Raw genomic sequence first — 21,926 nt, 5'->3', positions numbered from 1 at the left:
GGTAATATTTCAGAAAGATTGCACAATCAGATTGTATCATGTATGACCACCACCAGCAGATGGCAATCTGCAGCAGCTGGCCTCTCATTCATTTTGGAGGAGGTGATGAAGGGAAACTGAACCAGCGCACTTCACCTCTCTAGGAAACCACCCTAACCCAGCCAACCCTGAAACTTGGAGGAGTGAAAACATCAGCAGACAGCGTACAAAATCAAGTCAGTTTTTATTAAGGAGTCAGAGAAACAAACTCGCAGATCAGATACAAAATCACAGATCCCGATATACAAATCATTCTTATTCAGCAGACGAGACAGTTCAGTTCCTTCACACAAACACCCAATAAACGGGCACTCAGAGCGGCGTACGACACACAGCTGGGACTCGGGTACAATTCCTGAGTGATGTGCGACATGTCGGGACCCCTCCCACTCTGAGGCATCTGAAATTTCAGACAATAGGTTTCTCTATAATATATTTCATTTATAATATATTTCATACATTTTGGTTGAGAGAAAAATACAGAACAGATCCATATTTTGGCAGGATCTTGGGAGCTTTGAAGTGACCCCAGAAAAGTCCAGGTGGTCGCCATGTTTAAAAGGGTCACCCAGTAGTTCCCCCAAAAGAGCAGCAGAACATGAAAGATTCAAACCCTTCCCCAGGCCATCCAAGCTTTGGATGGAGTTCCTTTTTTATACCTAAGCTCTTTGGATGTCCCCCCACCCCCAATTTACTGAGTTTTTATATTAATATAATTTTGTATTTATTTTTACAGTTCCTTGTTTTTAGTTCTTTAGTAGGGTGTGACCATTCCTGCTCTCCCTTCCAGACCTGAAACTGGTTCTCTGTAAACATCTACAGCAAAGCTAGCCTCCTCTCATGGCTCTGCAGGGGTCCGTGAGGTGTCCACGCCTGGCTCTGCAAGGGTCTGTGATGTCTCTGCCCCTAGATCTGCAGGGGTCCGTGAGGCCTCCACCCATGGCATTGCAGGGGTCCATGAGGTTTTTCCCCCGTCTCTGCAGGGGTCTATGAGGTCTCTGCCCCTGGCTCTGCAGGGATCGGTGATGGCTCTGCAGGGGTTCTTGAGGTCTCTGGCTCTGCAGGGGTCCATGATGAGGTCTCTGCCCCTGGCTCTGCAGGGGTTCTTGAGGTCTCTGCCCCTGGCTCTGCAGGGGTTCTTGAGGTCTCTGCCCGTGGCTCTGCAGGGGTCCATGATTAGGTCTCTGCCCCTGGCTCTGCAGGGATCCGTGAGGTCTCTGGCTCTGCAGGGATCCGTGAGGTCTCTGGCTCTGCAGGGATCCGTGAGGTCTCTGGCTCTGCAGGGATCCGTGAGGTCTCTGGCTCTGCAGGGATCCGTGAGGTCTCTGGCTCTGCAGGGATCCGTGAGGTCTCTGGCTCTGCAGGGATCCGTGAGGTCTCTGGCTCTGCAGGGATCCGTGAGGTCTCTGGCTCTGCAGGGATCCGTGAGGTCTCTGGCTCTGCAGGGATCCGTGAGGTCTCTGGCTCTGCAGGGATCCGTGAGGTCTCTGGCTCTGCAGGGATCCGTGAGGTCTCTGGCTCTGCAGGGATCCGTGAGGTCTCTGGCTCTGCAGGGATCCGTGAGGTCTCTGGCTCTGCAGGGATCCGTGAGGTCTCTGGCTCTGCAGGGATCCGTGAGGTCTCTGGCTCTGCAGGGATCCGTGAGGTCTCTGGCTCTGCAGGGATCCGTGAGGTCTCTGCCCCTGGCTCTACAGGGGCCTGTGAGGTCAAAAGCTAGTGATACCCTCCACCAGCGCCAGAGGGGGCCAAAGCTGTCATGTGACCCCCGGAGTAAGGCCAAGTTTAACAGTTGAGAAGCGTCATGGTTACCACTTCTGAACTGCCTTAATCAACTGAATAAAGTGATTGAGAGGTGTTTTAGAGGGAAACCCTGAACTCTATGCAAATGACTTTCAACCACATCTCAACTGCATTAGCATGGCGTTTCCCTGCATGTCTATTGCAGAGGATCAGCAGAAGAAGAGTCTGTAGGACGTTACATGCAGCATTGGGAAACCTCGATCAACCACCCCAGATGACAAACACCCGACAACTGCAGACCAGTCAACGCCCTTATTTGGTTACATATAAATGATACAGTGTGGGGCTGGTGTGACTCAATCATCTGGTTTAAATGTGGACATGATGTTACAGTAAACTGGAGGTATTCAGAGTTCCTTAATAATAAAATACCAAGTAAGAAGTGGGAGGTTGGTGTCATCGGAGATCATCTTAGCTGAGCTTGTGCTCTTCAACCGTTTGTTTTTTGTTTTTTTTTTCAAATGGATTCCCAGTAACCACTAAGAGCACAGATGCTGAATGGAGGGCATGTCCTGCCTGGTCCATCTACAAGTTCACCAAACATGATAATTAAAGTCCTTCTAAACTGGGGTAAAATCTATTAAATGAGGCCCTCGGTGGGCTAAATTCCACTTTGTGGACGTGTGCTGCGGCTGCTCATTGTCCTCGGGGTCCCCCCCATTGCCTGGAGCTCCCATACCACCCAGAAGTTCCTCAGAGCAGTGGAGAGCTATTCTGAAGTACGCAGGTGTGCATTTTAAGCTGCACTTGTTTTTTTTTGTGCTTGGGCGTTTTGGACCTGTTGAATATGAAGACCACCGGCGACCAGGATAGGGAGCTCCCCGAGGACAACAAGCAGCATACTTACTTCTCCAAAGATAATCTAGCCCACCACGGGCTTTAGTCATTTCTTTGGCCCCAGTTCAGAGGTACTTTAAAGTGGACCTGAACTGTCGCACAGGACAGAAGGAAAACGTAAAGAAATGAACCCTGTATGTGAGTTCAGGTCTGCTTTAAAATCCATCTTTACCAGATATCTTCCTAAACAATTTTAATTTTGGACAAGCAATGGAGGAAAAAAAAAAATCGGTTTAGACTCCTGACCAGATTTCACAATACGATACAGATGTGCATCCAAGTGCTGGAAACGAAAGTCCATAGGACAGCATCCACCCCTCCCGAACACCCCATTTCCATTTGTTCCCCAATTACAAAATATACAGTCATATAATTCAGTAATAAACAGTTACAAACGTGCAATATCAGAAAACATGGAGTACGGGCCGAGGTGGCAGCTGCTTCCTCAGCACGGCGTACAGATTTACACGGATGGGAATGAAGACAGCGTGTGAGATTTGAGGCTCTAGCGGTCTCTACTTGCAGGCGGTGGTGGGGTGAGGTAATACAAGCATTATCGAGGCACTGATGGATCAGGCTGGGCAGGTGGCGCTAGCACCGTATATACATCAGAAGGCCACACACGGCGTAACGCAGCAAGGCTGGGCCCAATCTATTCGATGGTGGCATCGGCGGGAGATCCGGACCCTTGTGGGAAGTGGAAGAAAACCGCCTGAAAAGGCACAGCAAGCTACATTCGCCTCTTGTGCTCCTGTTGCTACAGCGGACACTGCAGACGTTGAATACTCCGGAGCGGAGACAGAATAGAGCGGAGGCCATCTTTGTGTTGCCTGTTGCTACAGCGGAGGCTGCAGAGGTTGAATACTCCAGAGCGGAGGCCATCTTTGCGTTGCCCGGCAGCAGAACATATTTACATTCAGGGTGAACCCTCCTCTGCAGATAGTTCTGGAAGATGAAGGAAGCCCAGGATAATAAAGTGTACATCAGCAATGGGATGTGGGTGAGAGCTTGGGTGTGGCGCTAAGCCCCATTCTGATACGCCAATAACAGTCATGTCATAGGATAAAGCCATAGTGTTGTGTTTGTAGCAAGGCGGTCAGCATGCGCTGGTCTGCAGGTTACTCTCCGTCAGCAGAGATGTAATAGAACTGGGGTCATACGGGGCATCAAATTCACCGTCCGAACTGAAGTCGTCATCTGCTGCAGGGCGGGTTGGCTTGCGATTGCTGAGGAAAACAGAAAATATACAGTTATTTAAGCAGGAGGGGGAAGGAAAAACTATTTTCAAAGTTTGGAAAGGTGAGGCACTGAAGGATGTCGACAGACAACACGAGAGCCCCATATAGTGTAGACCAGGCATGTCCAAAGTCTGGTCTGGGGGCCAAATATGGCCGGCCAAGCCTTTTCTGGTGGCCCCTGAAGTTCTCTACAGTAGTTAACTTAATGTGGCCCGCAGGCCATAGCTGAGGTGCCACATGCAGGGGCCACCTTGTATCACCGCTCTGCCTTCCCCTTTGCTCACCTATAGGTTATCAGCCACCACTATAGCAGTATCAGCCACTAATTAGCAGCTGCTACTATGCCAGCAGCACTATGACTGCATACTAAAGGGGACATGGTATATGGGGTAATTCTATGGAAAGGTTTTATTTGACAACATTTCTCAGGCATAGTGTACTCAGCGGCAATCAGCAAAAATTGTGTTTAATTTTGCTAGTTAGCACTCTCGAGAACGACGATATGGCCCTTGGCCTAAAAAGTTTGGACACCCCTGGTGTAGTATGTCAATATATATATATATGAGTATTTCAAGAAGGGTACTCGCAAACCCAGGTTGCTGATCCAGCAATCACAGTTATCGGGTGTGAAGAAGCCAATCTTCACTCAGATGGTTTTGGATTTGGGTTGCTCTCCAGGAAAAGAAATGTGTAAGAAGTGTGTGAGAACTACTCTAAACTGCCGGAACTAATCTAATGAAGGACTTATGAAACCACATAGGGAGAAGGTGCCCATAATGTGATAAGACTATTTAAAAACAAGAAAAGGGTAAGGAAACAAACTTACCTCAGAGTGGCTCAAAAATATACTTATTAGATACAAACGACACCGCATGTCTTAGGTTATACCTGCTTCATCAGGTCACTACTTTTCTGAAAATAGTCTTAGTGATTGGCTCAGGAGTGCCTATGTGCCAATTCTTAGTACTATTTTCGATACCTAATAAAGCAAGTATAACCTGAGAAATAATAAACATCTTTTTAGCGCCACCTTGAGGTAAGCTTGTTTACTTACCTTTTTATTGATTTTAAGAGTTTTATCACATTAGGAGGCGTGCGAGAGGAATCAGCGCAGGAGACTTGGGCGCAGGATACAACCGGTATATGGCTGATCCTGCTGCTGCACAAGTCCCGGCCGTATTAAATACTACAGGATCTTCTCAAAAAATTAGCATATTGTGATAAAGTTCATTATTTTCTGTAATGTACTGATAAACATTAGACTTTCATATATTTTAGATTCAAATACACACAACTGAAGTAGTTCAAGCCTTTAATTGTTTTAACATTGATGATTTTGGCATACAGCTCATGAAAACCCAAATTTCCTATCTCAAAAAATTAGCATATTTCATCCGACCAATAAAAGAAAAGTGTTTTTAAAACAAAGTCAACCTTCAAATTATGTTCAGTTATGCACTCAATACTTGGTCGGGAATCCTTTTGCAGAAATGACTGCTTCAATGCGGCGTGGCATGGAGGCAATCAGCCTATGGCACTGCTCAGGTGTTATGGAGGCCCAGGATGCTTCGATAGCGGCCTTAAAGAGACTCCGTAACAAAAATTGCATCCTGTTTTTTATCATCCTACAAGTTCCAAAAGCTATTCTAATGTGTTCTGGCTAACTGCAGCACTTTGTACTATCACAGTCTCTGTAATAAATAAACTTATCTCTCTCTTGTCAGACTTGTCAGCCTGTGTCTGGAAGGCTGCCAAGTTCTTCAGTGTTGTGGTTCTGCTATGAACTCCGCCCTCCAGGCCCCTCTATGCACACTGCCTGTGTGTTATTTAGGATTAGAGCAGCTTCTCTCTTCTCTCTTATCTTTTACAAGCTGGATAAATCGTCCTCTGAGCTGGCTGGGCTTTCACATAGTGAGGAATTACAGACAAGGGCAAAGCTGTTTGCAGGAAGAAAAGAGCAGCCTGAAACTTCAGTGCATGAGAGATGCAGGGGGAAAGAAACACACAAATGATCTATTGAGATTCAAAAGGAAGGCTGTATACAGCCTGCTTGTGTATGGATATATTTTCTATGTGTGGACATACTGTACATCAACCTACTTCCTGTTTTGGTGGCCATTTTGTTTGTTTATAAACAAACTTTTAAAAACTCTTTTTAACCACTTTTAATGCGGCGGGGAGCGGCGAAATTGTGACAGAGGGTAATAGGAGATGTCCCCTAACGCACTGGTATGTTTACTTTTGTGTGATTTTAACAATACAGATTCTCTTTAAGCTCATCCAGAGTGTTGGGTCTTGCGTCTCTCAACTTTCTCTTCACAATATCCCACAGATTCTCTATGGGGTTCAGGTCAGGAGAGTTGGCAGGCCAATTGAGCACAGTAATACCATGGTCAGTTAACCATTTACCAGTGGTTTTGGCACTGTGAGTAGGTGCCAGGTCGTGCTGAAAAATGAAATCTTCATTTCCATAAAGCTTTTCAGCAGATGGAAGCATGAACCTACTTTTGAACCAGAAACAGCGGCAGAAGCGCCTGACCTGAGCTACAGAGAAGCAGCACTGGACTGTTGCTCGGTGGTCCAAAGTACTTTTTTCAGATGAAAGCAACTCTTACATGTCATTCGGAAATCAAGGTGCCAGAGTCTGGAGGAAGACTGGGGAGAGGAAAATACCAAAATGCCTGAAGTCCAGTGTCAAGTACCCACAGTCAGTGATGGTCTGGGGTGCCATGTCAGCTGCTGGTGTTGGTCCACTGTGTTTTATCAAGGGCAAGGTCAATGCAGCTAGCTATCAGGAGATTTTGGATCACTTCATGCTTCCATCTGCTGAAAAGCTTTATGGAGATGAGGATTTCATTTTCCAGCACGACCTGGCACCTGCTCACAGTGCCAAAACCACTGGTAAATGGTTTACTGACCATAGTATTACTGTGCTCAACTGGCCTGCCAACTCTCCTGACCTGAACCCCCTAGAGAATCTGTGGGATATTGTGAAGAGAAAGTTGAGAGACGCAAGACCCAACACTCTGGATGAGCTTAAGGCCGCTATCAAAGCATCCTGGGGCTCCATAACACCTGAGCAGTGCCACAGGCTGATTGCCTCCATGCCACGCCGCATTGAAGCAGTCATTTCTGCAAAAGGATTCCCGACCAAGTATTGAGTGCATAACTGAACATAATTATTTAAAGGTTGACTTTTTTTGTTTTAAAAACACTTTTCTTTTATTGGTCGGATAAAATATGCTAATTTTTTGAGATAGGAATTTTGGGTTTTCATGAGCTGTATGCCAAAATCATCAATATTAAACCAATAAAAGGCTTGAACTACTTCAGTTGTGTGTATTTGAATCTAAAATATATGAAAGTCTAATGTTTATCAGTACATTACAGAAAATAATGAACTTTATCACAATAAGCTAATTTTTTTTAGAAGATCCTGTATTCCCCCTCCAGGCCGCCACGGATAGTGGGGAATTATATAATTTGGCTTTCAGCAATTGCTGGAGGCCGAATTATAGTGTTTTAAAGTAACTTCAGCTCCGTCTTCTGATCGCGCCAAAGTTACTCATTGCTGCGCCCAAGTCTCCTGCGCTGGAATGAAAGTTCGCATTAGGGGTGCCTCAGCCCTACGCAATTTCAAAGTTTGGCCTCTCCCAGCTCTACAGCACACAATACCTTGGTAGCCATGGCCATTTCTGTATCACAAGATTAAATAGCGATAGTGGTTGGGATTAAAGTCAGCCAGAGGTAGTTGTGGGATTAGATTGGTGCTGGCATCCCGAGAACGCCTATGCAAAGCACACAGCAATGGATGGTGCTACACTGTGCCCCAAATGCTCTCAATGGAAGCTCCAATCATTTCCCAGCACTGTGACCTCTGATGTCACTTCCTGCAGTTAAATTGATGGAGCTTGCATAGCAAACCTGATTGCTGCCAAGTACTCTGCATGCGCTGGGGTCGGGATGGGGGGAGGAGGAGGGCATCGGACAGATAAAGAAATGAAGAGGTTGGTAGCATTGTATGTACTGTATCAGCTATGCAAAAGTCCATACACAGAAGACCACTTTAATAGTATGGTTTAGCCTGTTCAGAAAAGTGATTTTCCCCAAAGAAATAAAAAATTACCGGTTCTCTTTCTCCATGGCTTTGAGTCGGGCCTGTAGCTGCTCATTAATCTCCATTTGCTCCTCCACTTCCCGGGCAGCTTTCTTCCGCAGCCCCTCCATGCGCTCGATCTCCTCCTCAGCCTCATCCACCTGCCTCTTCAGGGCCTTCACCCGCAGGTTGAGCTGTGACCAGAGAATGAGAGGCTCATTACTGCAAGAGGACACCCAGCAGCATCCGCATACAAGCCTTTCACCCAAACCAAAGCCTGAGCGCAAAGCTTCAGATGGAAGCAGACATTTTATGGGCAGTGACGCCACTCAAAGAGAATCAGAGCAGGTTTAGTATCCATGCCCTAGATCCAGAGCCAGCAAATGGCAGCTTCACCCTGAGGCTTTTCACACAGGTATGTAAAAAGGCATCAGGCTCTTTTTAAAGTGAACCTGAGGTGAGAGGTATATGGAGGCTGCCATATTTGTTGCATTTTAAACAATACCAGTTGCCTGGCAGCCCTGCTGATCTATTTGGCTGCAGTAATGTCTGAATCACACCAGAAACAAGCATGCAGCTAATGTTGTCAGTTCTTACAATATTGTCAGACACACTGATCTGCACATGCTTGATCAGGGGCTGAAAGTATTAGAGGCCAAGGGTCAGCAGGGTTGCCAGGTAACTGGTATTGCTTGCAAAGAAATAAATATGGCAGCCTCCATACAACTCTCTCCTCGGGTTCACTTGCATTATTTTGCACTTTTTATTATATAGCTCTGACTTATTCCATGATCCTGTGCAGACATCACTCATTCATTCCCATCAGTCTCTGCACCACACGGAGCTTACACTCTATACTGTTATATATTTATGGAGTTCTGCAATACTCTATAGTACTGTGCAGAGATCACTGATCCATTCCCATCAGTCTCAGCACCAGAGGAGCTTACACTCTAATGTCCTCTCCGTAGTCATATTCTATTATTATACATTTATTTAGCTCTGACATATTTCACAGCACTGTACAGTCAGAGATCACCGATCCATTCCCATCAGTCTCTGCACCAGAGGAGCTTACACTCTAATGTCCTCCCCACAGTCATACACTAATATTATTATTCATTTATAGAGCTCTGACATATTTCACAGCGCTGTACAGAGATCACCGATCCATTCCCATCAGTCTCTGCACCAGAGGAGCTTACACTCTAATGTCCTCCCCACAGTCATACACTAATATTATTATTCATTTATAGAGCTCTGACATATTTTACAGCGCTGTACAGAGATCACCGATCTATTCCCATCAGTCTCTGCACCAGAGGAGCTTACACTCTAATGTCCTCCCCACAGTCACACACTATTATTATTATTATTCATTTATATAGCTCTGACATATTTCACAGCGCTGTACAGAGATCACTGATCCATTCCCATCAGTCTTTGCACCAGAGGAGCTTACACTCTAATGTCCTCCCCACAGTCATACACTAATATTATTATTCATTTATAGAGCTCTGACATATTTCACAGCGCTGTACAGAGATCACCGATCCATTCCCATCAGTCTCTGCACCAGAGGAGCTTACACTCTAATGTCCTCCCCACAGTCATACACTAATATTATTATTCATTTATAGAGCTCTGACATATTTCACAGCGCTGTACAGAGATCACCGATCTATTCCCATTAGTCTCTGCACCAGAGGAGCTTACACTCTAATGTCCTCCCCACAGTCACACACTATTATTATTATTATTCATTTATATAGCTCTGACATATTTCACAGCGCTGTACAGAGATCACTGATCCATTCCCATCAGTCTTTGCACCAGAGGAGCTTACACTCTAATGTCCTCCCCACAGTCATACACTAATATTATTATTCATTTATATAGCTCTGACATATTTCACAGCGCTGTGCAGAGATCACTGATCCATTCCCATCAGTCTCTGCACCAGAGGAGCTTACACTCTAATGTCCTCTCCGTAGTCATATTCTATTATTATACATTTATTTAGCTCTGACATATTTCACAGCACTACAGTCAGAGATCACCGATCCATTCCCAACAGTCTCTGCACCAGAGGAGCTTACACTCTAATGTCCTCCCCACAGTCATACACTAATATTATTATTCATTTATATAGCTCTGACATATTTCACAGCACTGTACAGAGATCACCGATCCATTCCCATCAGTTTCAGCACCAGAGGAGCTTACACTCTAATGTCCTCCCCACAGTCATACACTAATATTATTATTCATTTATAGAGCTCTGACATATTTCACAGCACTGTACAGAGATCACTGATCCATTCCCATCAGTCTCTGCACCAGAGGAGCTTACACTCTAATGTCCTCTCCGTAGTCATATTCTATTATTATACATTTATTTAGCTCTGACATATTTCACAGCACTACAGTCAGAGATCACCGATCCATTCCCATCAGTCTCTGCACCAGAAGAGCTTACACTCTAATGTCCTCCCCACAGTCATACACTAATATTATTATACATTTATTTAGCTCTGACATATTTCACAGCACTGTACAGAGATCACTGATCCATTCCCATCAGTCTCTGCACCAGAGGAGAAGTAGTTAGTAGAGAAGACTATATAGTAGAGCTTACACCAGAGGAGCTTACACTCTAATGTCCTCACCACAGTCGCACTATTATTATTATACATTTATATAGCTCTGACATATTCCACAGCGCTGTACAAATATGAGCGATCCATTCCTATCAGTCTGCACCAGAGGAGCTTACACTCTAATGTCCTCACCAAAGTCACACACTATTATTATATTACATTTATATAGCTCTGACAGATTACAAAGTGCTGTACAAATATGACCGATCCATTCCCATCAGTCTCTGCAACACAGTAACAGGAGCCACAGAAGAGGGCGCCCTCACCTGGTCTTTTTGGTCATTGACCTGCAGCCTCTCATCCTCTAATTGGATGTTGAGCTCCTTTATCTTCCTTTCTAGCTTGCGATTGGTGGACAGTAGTGTGTTCCTCTCCCTTATGGATGGAAGGTGAAAGAGGCATTAACAGAGGTAATACAGTAGGAATCCAGAATCATGTATAGCCCATTTCTGTCTATGCTCTGTATGATCCCAGCCACTGCAATAACTGACAAATCCTTAGCAGATAGCGGGGGCCAACAGGCGACAACATCCACTAACAGCCAACACGTTTCAGACCACAGGGTCCTTCAATATAGCTGACATGGTATAGACAACAATAAATGGTCACCCCTCCCCTTCCTAACAAGCTGGGAGACATACCCCCAGCAAACCCACTGTAAGGATTTAAAGGTGTCCATACGTTTATCATATTATTATTATTATTATTTAGACTGGGAGACCTGGCAGGCGTACACAAATTTATATATTTCAACTGAAAATCTATGTGTAGTGTGTGTGGAGGGATTCAAGCAGCTATATGCCACTGATCTGATAATGTTCGGAGACAGATCGCTCTGTTGGTCAGACTGACCAGTGTATGGCCGGCCACCTTAAAGAGAAACTCCGACCAAGAATTGAACTTTATCCCAATCAGTAGCTGATACTCCCTTTTACATGAGAAATCTATTCCTTTTCACAAACAGACCATCGGGGGCGCTGTATGACTGATATTGTGGTGAAACCCCTCCCACAAGAAACTCTGAGGACTATGGTACTCCTGGCAGTTTCCTGTCTGTGAACCTTGTTGCATTGTGGGAAATAGCTGTTTACAGTGGTTTCCAACTGCCAAAAAAGCATGCAGCAGCTACATCACTTGCCAGCAGTAAAAATGTCACCATGTAATAAATGTCAGAATGTAAATCATGGATTTAAAAGATTTTAAAATGGGCAAACACTGACTAAATCATTTATACATAATTATTGTAAAAATGAAGCACTTTTTTATTACATTATTTTCACTGGAGTTCCTCTTTAAAGGACAACTTCAGCTAAAAAAAAAAGTAAGCAGTTAAAATCTGACAGGACGGACACGTTTTGGACTAGTCCGCCTCCTCACAGGGATTCTCAGAGTTTTTTTTGTTTTTAAAAGCACTTCCTGGATGGCAGTTGCCAAGTCTAGCTGCCAACATAGTATGCAAGTGAGAAGGGAGGCTCTTACTACTTTGGCAGTTAAACTGCCATTAAGGAAATGCTTTTGGAAACAAAGAAAACCCTGAGAATCCCCCATGAGGAGATGGACTAGTCCCAAACCTTTTGGTTCTGTCAGATTTTAACTGCTTACTTTTTTCGCTGGAGTGGTCCTTTAACTTTCAGACGAGTCCCGATTGTCCTCTTTGGGAACCAGACTCATTTTTGTCATCTCACACACTGATCAGGAGATCAGGATGATGTCACTGCATAGGCGGAGCCTCTATGCATGTCCTGTGCATAAATAATCAGCTGCAGGTCGCAGCTGATTAATGATCTCATATATAATAGAACAAGTGTTCTAATAACTGGTGCAGTCATGAGCGGTGGCCTCCTTTACCTCTCCTCAAACTGCAGCTTCTCCTGGACCTCCAGCAGCCTGGCCTCCAGCTGTGACACGTTGGCGCTGGGCTTCTGCTGCCCCTCCATGCTGGCCAGGCGGCTCTTCATGTCTTTGTTCTGAAAAGATAGAAGGATGTGGTGAGCAATGACTACACAAAGAAATCATCATCAGACACATTATGAGCCTCTGACCCTGAGAAGAGAACAACACATCCTACAGCGCTAACCCTGAACCCAGAACTAAAAAAGCTTTTCCAGTTATTCGCAAGGCACAAAAACTCTGATTGTATATCCAACTGCAATCAATAACTGCCCCTGAAACTCACATACAACCATCATGTCACTTCCTACAGAAAGAGCTAGTATTGTATGCCTAGTGTTACCAAGACATAACATAAAAGTTGTTTAGATGATACCTTCAATGACTAACTGTACAAGATTTCTATGCAAGCTTTCAAAAGAAAGTTTCTTTTTCAGGCATGATAGAGAACTACATCAGAACCTTAAAGTTAGGTCCAATTCACACTTGCTTTAAAAACGTATCTGTGCGATATGTTTTTAAAGCTCCGCTTAAAGAGGAACTTCAGCCTAAACAAACATACTGTCATTAAGTTACATTAGTTATGTTAATTAAAATAGATAGTTAATATAATCTCTTACCCACCCTGTTTTAAAAGAACCGGCAAATTGGGGGCTGCCATCTTTTTGGTTGAAAGGAGGTGACAGGGAGCCAGTGGCGTAGCTAAGGAGCTGTGGGCCCCGGTGCAAGTTTGACAAAGGGCCCCCCCCCCCCCCAAGCACTCTATACATAACAATTGATACGGTGCACCAAAACCTGCCAATGGCAACTACAGTGTCAGAGGTGCAAGAAAAGCATGGGAAACAGTTTCTTAAGGATTACCAGTATTCAAAGTATCTATAGAAGTCATTATTATGGGCACAGGGCCAATAGAGAGCTAATACTGTAGTTGGGGGAGGGCCCTTCGGGGCCCCTCTGGCCCAAGGGCCCCGATGTGGTCGCTACCTCTGCAACCCCTATTGCTACGCCCCTGCAGGGAGCATGAGACACAGTTCCAACTGTCCTGTGTGCTGATCACCCCTCCCAGTTGCTATGCAACGTGAACAACAACATAGGAAATCCCATCATGCTTTTCAAAGCATCAGGGGCAAAAAGCCCGGTCAGTTTTTGTTGATAGGTGGAGCTTAGCTAAAAATGCAGCTAAAAATGATGCTGTGGTAAGAAAAACAAAGTTCTGATGCTGTGAAACTGTTAAAGAAACACCAAACCTTTTCAGTTCTGCTGAGTAGATTTTTAGTCCGGAGGTTCACTTTTAAGGAGAGTCTGAAGCCATTTATTTTAATTATTTTATTACGCAGTTTCCTTAAGCATTAAGATCCAAGCTGATTCGCTGCATCCCCGCAGCAGAACGAGGTATTTAGCCCCCTGAAATACCGGGGCAAAATTCAATGACTTTACAAGTCACAGATTTTGCTGCCCGGAGAAGGCAGAACTGTGTGCAGTAGCTCTGCCTCTTATCCAGGCAATCTCTGCAGATCTCCGCCTCTCCCCGCCCTTCTCAGTGAAAGAAGACAGAGGGGCCGAGATTGACTGGAGAAGAGGCAGAACACTGCGCACAGTTCTGCCTCTTCCAGGAAGCAAAATTCTGCAAACTTTTGCTTTAGGATTTCAGAGGGATAAATACCTTCTGCTGCGGGGATGCGACGAATCAGCTTGGATCTTAATGCTTAAGGTAAGTGCGCAATAAAAAGAGATAAAATAAATGGCTTCAGACTCTCTTTAAACGTAGGAAGCGGATGTTAAGAATAGAATCTGCTTTCACTTGTAAAAAGCACAGATTGCACATGGATCCGTGGGATACGGAACGCGAGACGGAACGCAGAGTCCCAACTTGCCACATTTTCCTGGGCTGTGTCCAAAGAAAGTCTATGAGAATGGACACTGTTCCCACTAGACTAGTCGCTGCATCTGCGTTGTCCATTTCGCCTGCATTCACTCCACCATGACGTCATACTCGCGTGTCTTGCCGCCCATCACCACGGCTCGGTGCCTTCTAAACAGCCTGGTGGCCAGGGGGATCTCCATTGGGCTGCAAAAATCCAATGGGAATCCTCAACAACAGGGAGAATTTTGATTGGTTCATGTTGAACCAATTAACATTCTCCATTCTCCCTGTTGCTAGGGAGAATTGGCCTGCTGCAGCCTATGAAAGTCATCCCACATCTCCACAACGCTGCTCATGATAAGCATCACCTTTTATACTGTATGCTATGCACAAGATGGTCTCTTGCTTTGTGAAGTCAAGTGACTGAAGCAATAAATCATCAGTAGTGCCAAGCATTTTAACTGTCTTGTTGTTGCAGCCTATAAAGAGCCATGCTTCTGCTGGCCTCGGACTGTTGAAGGGACCGAGCAGAGGCAGCAAGACAGGTGAGCGGTGATGCATACAGGCGGAGTTGATTAACGCATGCCTATATGCGGACGCGGACAGTCCGCTTAGGAGCTATGGGCTCTGATGCAAGGTTTACATTGGGCCCTCCCAAGTGCTCTATACATAACAATTGGTACAGCGCCCCAAACCCTTCAAGGACAACCACAGTGTCAGAGCTGCAAGAAGGGGATGGGGAATAGTTTGTTAATGATTACTATTTATAAAAGCACCTATAGAAGTGATTATTACCAGCACAGGACCAATAGAGAGCTAATACTGTGGTTGAGGGTGGGCCCCTCTGGCCCCGATGAAGTCGCTACCTCTGAACCCCCTATTGCTACACCACTGGACGCGGAATGGTCGGGTATGTTGTTGCCTCGCGGATGCGCTGTTTCCATTCTGCATCCGCACACAAGTGATAACAGCTCTTAATGTTATTTCTTGCATACACAAACTTACAGGTGAAACTGGAAGAATTAAACTATCGTACAGAAGTTCATTTATTTCAGTAATTCAACTTAAAAGCTGAAACTAATATATGAAGTAGACTCCTTACATGCAAAGTTAGATATTTCAAGCATTTATTTGTTGTAATTTTGATATGGCTTTTTACATCTTATGAAAACCCCCAAATTAAAATCTCAGACCATTAGAATACTGTGAAAATGTTCAATATTCTTGGCTCAAAGTGTCGACTGTAATCAGCTAATTCATCCAAAACACCTGCAAAGGGTTCCTGAGCCTTTAAATGGTTTGGTTCAATATTACTGACATTAATGTTTGCATGACATTCTAATTTTTTGAGTTTCACCTGCATACTGTATGTGATTTTCTGAGTGAAACCTGATACAGTTCAATTCAATATTTCAAAGGAAGTGGGGCTTTGTTAAACTAAACGGTATCAAGTTTCAAGTTGCTGTGTACACCCAGAAAACCAAATACTGTAGAAGTTTGTGCACGTAAGAAATAGCTTCCTAAGGTTCTCATCCAGTTTCTGGACCATGCCTGAAGTAGAAAATTAAAGTTTGGAAAGCTTGCAAGGAAATCTTGTACAGATAGTCATTAAACAACTTTTCTTTTTTCCGTCTTCGGATTTTCTCCATGACCAACACCGACCACATACAACTGGCCATGCCTATGAAGCACAGAGTCATTTTGTGGTTGAATAAAAGAAAGGGCGTAGAAAGTATCCTTTTGTTGACTTGCTAGATTCATTGGCTTGTGATGGAACTGAATGGATTGCACTGTGTGTAGCCAGCCTTTGAGATAGGACGATAAACGCGAATTAAATGTGAGGCGCTTCCAGATCTGTACCTTGCACAGCTATTAGGCTGTAGTGCTACCACACTGAAAGGGTGCTATTAGGGATGTGGAGTCAAAGTAAATTTTGGGTACCTGGAGTCGGAGGTTTCATAAACTGAGGAGTCAGATGATTTTTTTTTACTCCACAGCCCTGGTTGCCATAGTGCCATCCTAACAATGATACCACTGAAAGATCACTATCATGCCATTTACCGGTAATAACGGCCTGGTTTCCACTTGCGCGTTTTGTGTCAGATTTTTCTCTCAGAAAATTCGCATTGATTTTGCAACTAATGGTAGTGAATGGGGCTGTTTCCATTAAATGCGAATTTTCGCACACGTTTGTACGCGTGGAAAAATCTGAGGTCCTGTATCATTTTTTGGGACATCGCATACGATTCGCGTACAATTCTTTGTATAGGCAATGCGAATTTTTGCGTTATTTGCCCAAAAATTCGCATTAGAGCCATAGTTACAGGTAGTTGCCAGCAGTCATGACTAATCTGTTACCAGGCAGATTATGTTATTTTTAACTAATGCGAGTTTCCGTACGCGAAAATTTGCATAAACATTTACATGCGAATTTTCACCAATCAAAAAAATCTTATACGATTTTTTGCATGCGAAAATGTCACTCTACAGTGGAAACGTAGCCGTAGGGCCGGTATGCAATGGGTGCTGCATCCAATTCGCCATGCTATTGGAAGTAGGCCCACAAGCTTGCCATACACTATTTAATTATCACTTGATTTTTTTGTTCTTGATCAATAGAACTATCTAAAGTACAATCAATATTATAATCGATATTATGATAAATTATTTTACGACCGACTAAAAACCAACATTACAGATTTATCTTTTGATTGATTTTAGCCCTTAATATAGATTGGAATATTGATCAAAAACAAAATGGAGTGGTAAATGAATAGTGAATGGCCAGCTTCGGTTGGTACTGTGGTGTCAGGCTACCAGTGACAAGTCGCTATGGTGATGTAACATTCTATTTTAATACAAAGAACTGAGCCATGCCTTCCAAACATGTGTTATGGTTTGGCACCATCTGCAGGCTGAAAGTGGTATCACTTCAACAATAATTCCGCTATGGGGCCAGTAAATAAACACTGGGTGTACTCAGCACATTCCTTCTGCATTGATTCACCTGCGTCTCCTGGCAACACACCCCACATTTACATAGCCGACTGGGGATGAAGGCATGTGGAAGGTGTGGAATCTGGGCTTAATTTGGGGTATATAAACATTCTGAGACGATGTGTACAGAATATTACTGTAAGAAGCCTGAGAAGCAGGAACGCTGTTTCATAAATCTAGCAAAATATTACTGAGAAAAAAACCTGATATAATAAGAGTATGTATTAACATTTTAGTTGTGTCCTGAGTGAGAAAAGGTTGGTTGCAAGATATAATTTTTAGTTGGAGATGACAGGAGCTGGTTAGGGAGTGAATGTGAGGAATAAATGAGAGAGGGGAATCAAATACTACCCCTAAGCAATGTGATTTGGGAACTGAAGTTATACGGGAGTTTTTAACATTTATTGTTATATCAGGTAGAGAGGTGGACAGAGATGGTGGAAAGACGATTAGTTCTGTTTTACACATATTACGTTTTAGGAAGCGAGAGGTCATGAAAGAGGATATAACAGACAAGAAGTCTGGAACACATGTGAGGAGGGAGTTAAGGGCTGGGGCCGAGAGGTGCAGTTGTGTTACATTTAAGTGGTATTGAAAACCAAATTAATTAAGTTGCCAAGGTTGTGCATGCAGATGGAAAAGCGGAAGGGACCAAGGACACAGCCTTGAGGTACCCCCACAGACAAAGGATGTGGAGAAGAGGTCTGATCCGAGTAAAGGTGGCCACTAACTGTCCAATTTCTAGCGAAAAATCGTTTGAGCGATTAGAAATTCTGATCGGACGAAAAATCGTTCACTACACCATCAACTAACCAATCTTTGCTTCCTATCTATCACGACCACCAAGAAAATCCAATTCATTCGGGCGACATTTTTTTCACTCGTTCATAATCGATTGTGTCCACCAATGGAGATTATTTACAACCAATCCGATCAGAATTTCTGATCGCTTGAACGATTTTTCACTAGAAATTGGACCATTAGTGGCCAGCTTAAGAGACTGAAAGACCTTTCAGAGAGATAGGAAGATATCCAAGAGAGGGTGAGGCCCTTATGCCTATAGATGAAAGTATCTGTAGGAGTAAAGTATGGTCAACAGTATCAAACGCTGATGACAGATCAAGAAAGAGTAAGCATTTCTAAAGTTGTTAAAAGTTACACAAGAGCAAAAAAAAAGAAAAAAAACTTATGATATAATGAATTGTATGTGTTGTACAAACAATTAATACAACATTAGTAGCAAAGAAAATAGTCTCATATTTTTATTTTAACCACTTCACCACCGAGGGGATTTACCCCTGAAACACCAGAGAAATGTTCACCTTTCAGCGCTCCTTCCATTCATTCGTCTATAACTTTATTATTACTTATCGCAATGAAATGAACTATATCTTGTTTTTTTCGCCACCAATTAGGCTTTCTTTAGGTGGGACATTATGCCAAGAATTATTTTATTCTAAATGTGTTTTAATGGGAAAATAGGAAAAAATGTGGGGAAAAAAATCATTATTTTTCAGTTTTCGGTCATTATAGTTTTTAAATAATGCATGCTACTGTAATTAAAACCCATGAAATGTATTTGCCGTTTGTCCCGGTTATAAAACCGTTTAAATTATGTCCCTATCACAATGTTTGGCGCCAATATTTTATTTGGAAATAAAGATGCATTTTTTTTCAGTTTTGCAGCCATCCCTAATTACAGGCCCATAGTTTATAAAGTAACAGTGTTATACCCTCTTGACATAAAGATTTAAAAAATGCAGTCCCTAAGGTAACTATTTATGTTTTTTTTTTATTGTATTTTTTTTTTAATTACAAGAAAAAAAATTGGGGAGTGTGGGAGATAATGAGTTAATTTTATTGTGTAAAATTAATGTATTTGTATATGTAAAATGCTTAAGGGTGTAGTTTTACTATTTGGCCACAGTGAGTCTTTGTTTGCTTACAAGAAGCACTATGAGGCTGGGAAAATCACAATGATCGTGCTGTTTCTCACAGAAGCAGCAGATCATTGCGTGGGCTTAGATCAACGAACGGGAATGGATTTTCCAGTTCATTGATCTCCGGGCGAGCGGGCAGCGGCGTGCACGGGCGGGGGGAGCGTGCGCCCAAGCGGCGGGAGCGCGGACAGCGGCGGTAGCTTGGGAGGTACGGATTTCTCCGTCCTTTGGTTTTATAAGGATGGAAAAAGGGGCGGAGAAATCCGTACTGCGGGGGGTAAAGTGGTTAAGTTATATAGCTTTGTTTTTGTTTTTTTATAACATTGCATCATTCTGTCATATTTGCAATTAAACTTGTATTTAAACTATGAAACAGAGCAGAGCTAATGATCCGTTAAACTCCCCTGCAGTAAAACCTTATCTGAAGTAGTTTTTCACGGTTTCTTTGATGTATAAGTGCTTCAGAAGATAGTACTGTCTCTAACCAAGTTGGGTTGAATAGCTCAGAGAAGCTCTTTTACATAGATAAAAACTGAAGTTCTTTAACTCTTCCTATACTTGAAAACAATATGAGACCCATATCTGTGCTACTAATGTTCTATTTATTAGGTGTACAGCGCATACAAATCATTACATCATACGTTTATTTTCACTTCAGATTCCCTTTAAGGTCAGCGATGGTTGGAGACTGATACGATGAGGGTGGACATTGGTAAGAGGGCAAAAGCATCCATGGCTTTTAGTGATTGAGCTGTGGTAGTGTGTAGCTGCTGAGTATGGGTATGTAAAGGATGATGTGAGGAGAGGTGTCAGGGCATCAGAAACAGATTGCATGTGCTTGTGCCAGAGTAGTAAGAAAAGGAGAGAGAGAGAGAGAAGAGAGAGAGAGAGAGAGAGAGAGAGAGAGAGAGAGAGAGAGAAAGAGAGAGAGAGAGAGAAAGAGAAAGAGAGAGAGAGAGAGAGAGAGAGAGAGAGAAGTAAGGTAAATTATGGTCAGAGAGCAGGAGTGGAGCATTAGTAAAATTAGCGACAGAACAGAGATAAGTGAATATGAGGTCAAGCACATGGCCATCAGTGTGAGTTGGAGCAGTGGACCACTGAGACAAGCCATAGGAGGAGGTGTGTGACAGAAGTTTGGTGGCAACAGAATTATTAGTATTAGAAGTGAGCAGCTTGAAGGATCATCTATCAGAGAGGATAATACCCACACCATCACCAGGTTTATTCCCGCTTCTAGGGATATGACTAAAGTGGAATTCCCCATAAGAGAGAGTGGCAGGTGAGACTGTCAGAAGGAATCAGCCAGGTTTCAGTAACCCCAAAGAATGTGAAGGCATTTGAAGTTAAAAGATCATGGATAAAGGGTGAGTGGGCATTCTAGAGAGCAGCAAAGATCGGTTGGGGGGATTGGAATATTATTGAGGTTATAGCACTTGGGATGTGCACGTGGCTTGCCATTAGCAGTTTGATTAGCAGGGGGGAGTGAGGTGGCAGAGAGGGCCCAGGGGGTTTGGTGAAATGTTCCCTGCAGGAAGCAGGAGGAGGACAAGGCAGAGAGACGGAAGGAGAGGGTGAGATTTAGGTTTATGTTTAGAAACAGCATGAGAAGTAAAAGGAGGTTGTACAAATAGGAAAATCGATTGGAATATAATTCTAGGAATATAAATTGGGACTGATACCATTATTCAGGGCTATAAATTGGGACTGATTTAGGAATACAAATTGGGACTGATACCATTATTCAGGAAAATAAATTGAGACCGATACCATTATTCAGGGCTATAAATTGGGACTGATACCATTATTCAGGGCTATAAATTGGGACGAATAACATTATTCAGGGCTATAAATTGGGACTGATACTATTATTCAGAATAAATAATAAACGAGATTGGATTTTAGATGAGCCTTTACGCTGATGATATAACGCTACGCACAACATACAAGCCATTATCTAATTTGTTTCAGCTTGTTGACTCATTTCATAAATCCTCCGGCCTCAAGGTCAATTATACTAATTCTACAGCCCTTCCAGTAAATATGCCCAAAATAACCTCAAAATTATATGAAGCTAAATTTAATTTGAAGTTCTGTGAGTCAGAAATGCTGTAACTGGATATCGTCCTGGCTAATGATTTTCCAACTCTGTTCTGTGGTAATCACAATAAAACAAATGCTCCTCTTGGTAGACTGATGGAAGAATGGAGGTTAGGGAGAGGAATGGCGATCCAAATGCTCATGCTACCAAAAATGTTATACCTCTGCAGAGGTCCCCTTTACTTCAATCACAAAAGTCTATACAGTATTGATAGAACTCCTTTGTCTGAGCTAAAAGGTATCCTAAAGTACAGAGATAGGATATACATCAGCCTAGAGGGTTAGGAGAAAACTACCTGGAACAGGGGCGCCAACAGAATAAGAGCAATTATTCTAAAACGGATAAAAATGGGAGGTAGTGGTGGACTTACCTCTTCATAGAAGACACAGGTCTTCTATACTGATACTACCAAAAATGTTATACCTCTGTAGAGGTACCCCTACTTCAATCACAAAAGTCCATACAGT

At 43.4% G+C, this 21,926-nt stretch overlaps 1 protein-coding gene across 2 annotated transcripts in view; it reads right to left on the bottom strand.

The window, feature by feature from the left end:
* Positions 1 to 206: 206 nt before the first annotated feature.
* CGN (cingulin) overlaps positions 207 to 21,926 on the bottom strand; it is a 131,188-nt gene continuing 109,468 nt past the window's right edge. For both annotated transcript variants that reach the window (XM_068252454.1, XM_068252455.1), the window contains 4 exons: positions 12,519 to 12,637; positions 10,937 to 11,045; positions 8,041 to 8,204; positions 207 to 3,902 (listed from right to left, as the gene is read on the bottom strand). In XM_068252454.1, coding sequence (XP_068108555.1) covers positions 3,773 to 3,902; positions 8,041 to 8,204; positions 10,937 to 11,045; positions 12,519 to 12,637 — 522 coding nt within the window. In that variant the 3' untranslated portion in view covers positions 207 to 3,772. The remainder of the gene's footprint in view (positions 3,903 to 8,040; positions 8,205 to 10,936; positions 11,046 to 12,518; positions 12,638 to 21,926) is intronic.

The sequence above is a fragment of the Hyperolius riggenbachi genome, chromosome 9 (genome assembly GCF_040937935.1).
Source record: "Hyperolius riggenbachi isolate aHypRig1 chromosome 9, aHypRig1.pri, whole genome shotgun sequence".
In the NCBI taxonomy this organism is placed as follows: domain Eukaryota; kingdom Metazoa; phylum Chordata; class Amphibia; order Anura; family Hyperoliidae; genus Hyperolius; species Hyperolius riggenbachi.
The sequence above is the reverse complement of the archived record's forward strand: the minus strand, read 5'-3'. Positions and strand labels throughout refer to the sequence as shown.